This window comes from Chionomys nivalis, chromosome 12 (assembly GCF_950005125.1).
Source record: "Chionomys nivalis chromosome 12, mChiNiv1.1, whole genome shotgun sequence".
In the NCBI taxonomy this organism is placed as follows: domain Eukaryota; kingdom Metazoa; phylum Chordata; class Mammalia; order Rodentia; family Cricetidae; genus Chionomys; species Chionomys nivalis.
The window spans coordinates 58,043,970-58,049,969 of record NC_080097.1 but is presented as its reverse complement, the minus strand read 5'-3'; the positions used below and the strand labels follow the sequence as shown (position 1 = coordinate 58,049,969).

General features: G+C 35.9%; 1 protein-coding gene across 1 annotated transcript in view; it reads left to right on the top strand.

Annotated features, from left to right (window-relative positions):
• Nucleotides 1-234: 234 nt before the first annotated feature.
• Nucleotides 235-6,000, top strand: part of LOC130884994 (uncharacterized) — a 28,483-nt gene continuing 22,717 nt past the window's right edge. Inside the window, exons 1-3 of the mRNA XM_057786347.1 lie at nucleotides 235-265; nucleotides 2,830-2,866; nucleotides 4,523-4,584. Of these exons, the coding sequence (XP_057642330.1) occupies nucleotides 238-265; nucleotides 2,830-2,866; nucleotides 4,523-4,584 (127 nt within the window). The 5' untranslated portion in view covers nucleotides 235-237. The remainder of the gene's footprint in view (nucleotides 266-2,829; nucleotides 2,867-4,522; nucleotides 4,585-6,000) is intronic.

Here is a 6,000-nt window from a genome sequence, read left to right as displayed (position 1 = left end):
TCTCTTTCATTTCAAGACCAACATGATGCATATAGTGGGTTTAAGGTCAGCTGGACTGCATAATGAAATCCTGTTTCAAGAAATTATTTGTAAATATCTAATGTAAGATATATTAGGGACTCAAAAATAAAGAATTTAGAAAACATGCTAAGTGTTTTTCTATGAATAATTAAATGATGATCACTTTTAAACATATGTCACAGTGGAGGAGCAGCTGCAGTAGAATCAGAACAATCAATGAAAAAGTATGCCATCTTCAACCAAGGTAAGAACGACTCCAACTGCTCCTACCTTCCCTAAAGAAAATAAGGAAGAGCGAAGATTTTAGATCCCCAAAAAGGAGTTAAGGAAATCCAGTATAAATGCAGTTCTGTGGTTTTCAAATATTCTGAAAAGTCAGAATTAATTAAGAAATTATTTCAAAGAACTTTCAACTGTGAAGATTATTGTCAAAACATTGCTTATTTTATATTAATGCTGATATCTGTACTCCCTTTGAATAAAGGAGAAATCAACTTTACGCACACATATCCTCCATAGTCCCATTGCAGCAAATAGGATTATTAGAAATGCATATTCTCCTTGAGTTTTATGACAAGAGCCTTGTATTTTGTACTGCATAACAATACACAGGTAGGTATCACTAGAATGTAATTATGTCACAAACCAACCTCAGTAATCAATAACTTTCATTAAATAATTTCCTACCTTATGATATAATTAAAATCTTCTGACCTCTTTAATGTGTGTGCAATTTCTCAATTTGTACAGTTTTGTCCTACTGTATAATTGTTTTCTTTAGAAATCTCCCATTTTAGGATGAAAGCTTCGTTCTGTAATGAATTTATGAAGACTTATCAATCCTGACATGTTTTCTTTTTCCCTTCCTTCCTTCCTTCCTTCCTTCCTTCCTTCCTTCCTTCTTTCCTTCCTTCCTTCCTTCTCTTCATTCCTTCTTTTTTGTTTTGGTTTGATTTTCTCAAGTGCTAGACATTGAGCACAAGGCTTTGGGAGCATTCTAGGCAAGCACCCTACCCATTATCCCTAACTTCAGTACTTTTCTCTTTAGTTTTTCTTATAGAACATGGTAAGGGTGAATATCATTTCCATGCTGCAAAACATGATTCAGGAATAAATATTGGAACAAAAAGCAGAGTGTAGAAAATGACATCATTCTGTATTTCAAGGAATTGTCTGCTTCTCCACTGAGTCTGGAGAGACTTTGTGGCAGTGGCAGGAACACCACATAGTGTTTACTTTCAGCAACTGTCACCACAGTGTCTTTTATACCTAAGTTGCCAGTGGCAACCACTCTAGGTAGTGAATCCAAAACCCTCCTCCCTCAAGAGGTAAGATGAAGAGAGTCAATATTATTGTAATGGAGACAGCGTTGTGTCACTTTATTATGAAGTTTGCTGTTCATGGCATTTGTGGTGGTGAGAACTGACTGAGGCCTCCTGCATAATAAGCATAGGCTTTCCTACTGAGCCGCAATCCCAGTCCAGTAGTTGGTTTCTCAAATGAACTTCCTGAGTTGTGGGGAATGCTATGAAAGCACATTAAGTTTCTCTGACTTTAATCAAGACAAAAAATAAATGAAGGTTTTTTTTTTTTTTTCATTTTTGTTTTCCCATGTTTATTTTGGTTTTGTGAGACAGGGTTTTCCTGTGTGTTGACTTTGAGCCTAACCTGAAATTCATTCTGTAGACAAAGCTAGGCTTGAAATTACAGAGATCTGCATGTCTCTGGTATCAAGTGCTGGGATTAAAGGGGTGCACCATCACTGCCCAACTCAAATGTTTATTTCTAAAAGCAAGCTGCAAGTGTCTAGGGAAGTATTCAGTGAGTTTATTGTTTACGTATGTAGACACATACAATGATCCTATGTCAGAAGGAAGCCCATGGAATTTGCTGCTCCAGTCTCACAGCTGCTTCTCTGCTGATCTCTCACCTGAGGTGGAGCTCGGGGTTATTACTACCAAGGGAGGGATCTTTCCAATAATTCATTTCAGGGGAGATGATGCCTGCTTTCATGAGCATCCTTTAAGCTGCATATAAGGCTGGGAACCCAGATGGAACTAAGGATATTCTTCCCTCAACGGGGATGAGGAGAGGAAGCCTGTTGCACTCCCTTGAGCTGTTAGGTAAAATTCTTTGCCCTTCTTCTCTTTTTTTCTGTTAGGTTATACCCTGATACAAAAGACAGAAGCCATACATCTAGTCCCAGTGGTAGCAATTTGCACCATAAAATGAACAATTGTAACTAAAAAGCTGAACAAGATTCCTTGTTTCCCTGAAGAACAAAAATGTGTATAGGCTCATGGATTTGTTTTTCCATTTTGAAATTGTTTTGTGAGACGCAGTCTCATTGTTACGTAGTTCTGGCTGTCTTGGGAATCACAGGGATCCACCTGCCTTTACCCATGTGCTGGGATTAATGTTGTGTGCCACCATCCAGACTCTAGAATTTTTCTCAAGTGTCATTATCCCACAGTCAAAGAAGAACCACAGAAGCTATTTTGTGACACAGTTAATTGATGCTTATACTGGTAAGGATGCTGCTCTCCATCTGTCTGAGAGAGATCATTTAGGATCATTTCAATTGTTTATGGGTGGGTGTTTACCTTTAGGTATTATGCTTATTAAATTTAAGTCTTCTTTGATTTGAAATATAAAGAAAACGAATGAATTCCACATGAAGAAATGTCTTACAAAGGAGTATTTACTCTAGAATAATCAAGATTCATCTCAAAAATTATACTGTATGTCTAATAATTTTATACGTTATAGTTTTCTAGCATTGTAATGAATTAATTTTGATTTTTTCAGAAGAAAATTTCAGCACTGACATAAAGTCTTCTTGCAGGTAAGGTCTAACAATATATAAAGACTAAGGAAACTCAAAGATAACAAGCTAATTATTGGTTGTATTCTCAGATAGATACTGATTTATACACTCAATTTTTGCTTTGTCTTACAATCCCCATAGTATTATCAGTGTATTTTAGCCAGAAATATTGTTGTTTTTAGATCGTGGACATGAGGTGTATACTCAACCATCATTTCCCAAGTACCAATTCTGCGTTTTGGAAAATGAGCCTACTGATGATAACCATACTCACTATGTCCATCTGACATTCCTTGCCTTTCAAAACTTCCTGAAATCAGCTAGTGAACTAGATCTTCATCGCATTTGTCTTTCTGAGAGCTGGCAGGATTTGGGATCATTCTGCATTATCACAGAGTGTTACAAGAAATCAACAAATTGTTTACCTCCTTTGACACCATCTCCACATGCAGAGGCCCTTTTGTTCTGTGTAGGACCCTTTCACAGATGGTGGAAGATCCCATGCCTTCCTCCTACCACAGTGCTTCATCCATCACTTGTCCATTCCTGTGAGCTGTTTTCTACAGTAATGAAGTCTCTGGATCTCAGTACATTATCTGAATATAGAGAGCCAAACTGTGGCATGTTTACTCTTTATGTGTCTATAAAAGGGGCTTTGTCTTCCCCATCAGTAGGACATGAACATAGAGTAGAAGGCCCCTTCTGTCAGTGATCTGCTATCTCAGACAGTGATTTGGTAGAAAATTAAAGGTGGTATGTCAAGCTAGTTCTGTGCTCATCTTAATTGATTACTTCCACAATAGAGGACAATTGTGTTATCATTTGTGGGAACATGTATCATAAAGCATTCTATACACATTAGTAAATTGCTTATTACTAATTATTTATTAATAAATTACTCCAAGTTAAAAGGTTCAAATGCATCACAGTTAATGTCCAAAGTGCAGACTCATAAATTACCGTAGCTACAACTGTTCAAAGACACACCTTGTAAAAACCATGTTCCTTTCTACTAGGAATTCTAAACTGTCTCAAGCTAATAACCTGAAATTATCCACTGAGTTTTATTGCTGTTTGTTTATATTTTTATCTCGTTAATAGCAATGCTCATTTGGCATAGAAACAGGCCGATTATGGTTTCAAGATCCACTCATGAGTGGACTACTAAGGGACAGCTTGAGCATATCCTGGCCATGTATCTTGTCAGAGTGCTAGCAGAAGCAGGAATCTATTCTATGGTCCACAAACAAACCTTGTGAGAGATAACAACACATGCATTGAGAGCCCACAAAATAACCTGAGAGAGAGGGGTTCTGTGATGCTCTATGAGCAGACAATGACATGACAAGTGGAATCGGGGCACTAATTACATTGAGCACAAGAGTAACCATCAGCTACTGCAGGATTAAAAAATGTGTTCTGGAGAAACTAGTGACTTTCTTCGTGTGTGTGTGTGTGTGTGTGTGTGTGTGTGTGTGTGTCTTTCTATGCTTTTAGTGGACCAAATTCTTTTTTCACATGAGAAAAAGTGTTAAGGAAATTGTCACCAAACCTAATCAACTGATTGAAGGGCAATTTAATGGCTGATGGTAAATCTCTAATGTATTTTAGGAAAACATTTGGTAAATGTTTTTATATGAATATTAAAATATTACTTTTTAAAACATGCCACAGTGCAGTAAGACCAGCAAGACAGCTAAAATCCCTATTGAAGAAGTCTTTCCAGATTAAAAGAGGTAAGAGTGATGGTGAATACTTTACTACCACCTCCCTAATTTCAAAAACAGCTTGGTTTTTTCAAAATATGAACAGAGGAAATTATATAGAAATGTAATTCTATCTTCTTTAAATTTGCCTTCAAATGTCCTTTGGATTCAGAATTATTTAAGAAGTAATTTCTGAGAAATTGTCAGTCTCAAACTATATCATCTGAAACATGTTTGTTTATTTAATGTGAGTCTCTGATGTACACAGTATCTTTGTATAAATAAAAAGATCTCTAACTAGTCCCCAGTACGTGTCCTCTATGGTCATGTAACCGCAGGTTGATTTGTTATAAATGGATTTTTTATTAAAACCACATTGTGTTTATGCTACATATTATTATATACATCCATGTCAATGTCAATAAGATGATCATGTTAAAAAACCAAAAATACAGTATTCAATTACTTTAAGTTTTTTGAGGAGTAAATGTTAATAAGTTTTCTGGGTTTTGCTCCTTTCTATAATTTCTCAATTTAGACATATTAGATAATTCACATATGGTATTATGTTTGACTTTAATTATCTGTTATTTAATCTGAATATATTTTGACAAAAATCTTGACCTAAGAAATAATAGGCTTGCTCAACATTTTAAAGAAATAAATGGACTTTGAGTCCTGTAGGCAGTTCGGGGGATTGAACACTGTTGTTATAAACATTCTCCAGTTGCGCATGCCCTATTGACTATATTGCCAGTACCTTTTTCCTTTGGTTTTCTTAGTTAGTTTAAGATATGATGATACTTGGTTTGTATGATGATAGACATAATTTCCATAGCAATTGCCATAATAGGAGGAAGGCTGAGAAAGTGCATCATTCTACAGTCGACAGCACTGATTGGTCCATTGAGAATATGGTATCTATCTAACAAAATTGTTCATTTCTTTTACATTTTCCAATATTGTGTAGTACAGGTTTTGTAGTATGACCTAATGGTTCTCTGAATTTCCTCAATGTCTGTTGTTATGTCCTTCTTTTCATATCTGATTTTGTTAATTTGAATGATGTCTCTCCATCTTTTGATTAGTTTGGATAACGGTGTGTCAATCTTGTTGATTTTTTTTCAAAGAACTAGCTCTTTGTGCCATTGATTCTTTGTATTGTTTTCTGTGTTTCTATTGTGTTGATTTCAGCCCTCTGTTTGATTATTTCCTGTCTTCTACTCCTTCTGGGTGAGTTCTTTATTTGGGGGGGGGTCGGTGTGGAGTGTTCTATAGATGTCTGTTAAGGCCATGTGATTCTTTGAAACTGTTCTCTTGTTTCTCTCTTAAGTTTCTGTCTGGTTGATCTGTCCATTGGATAGAGGGAGTGTTGAAATCTCCTACTATTAGTGTGTGGTGTTTGATGTATGATTTCAGTTTTAGTAATGTTTCTTTTACATATGT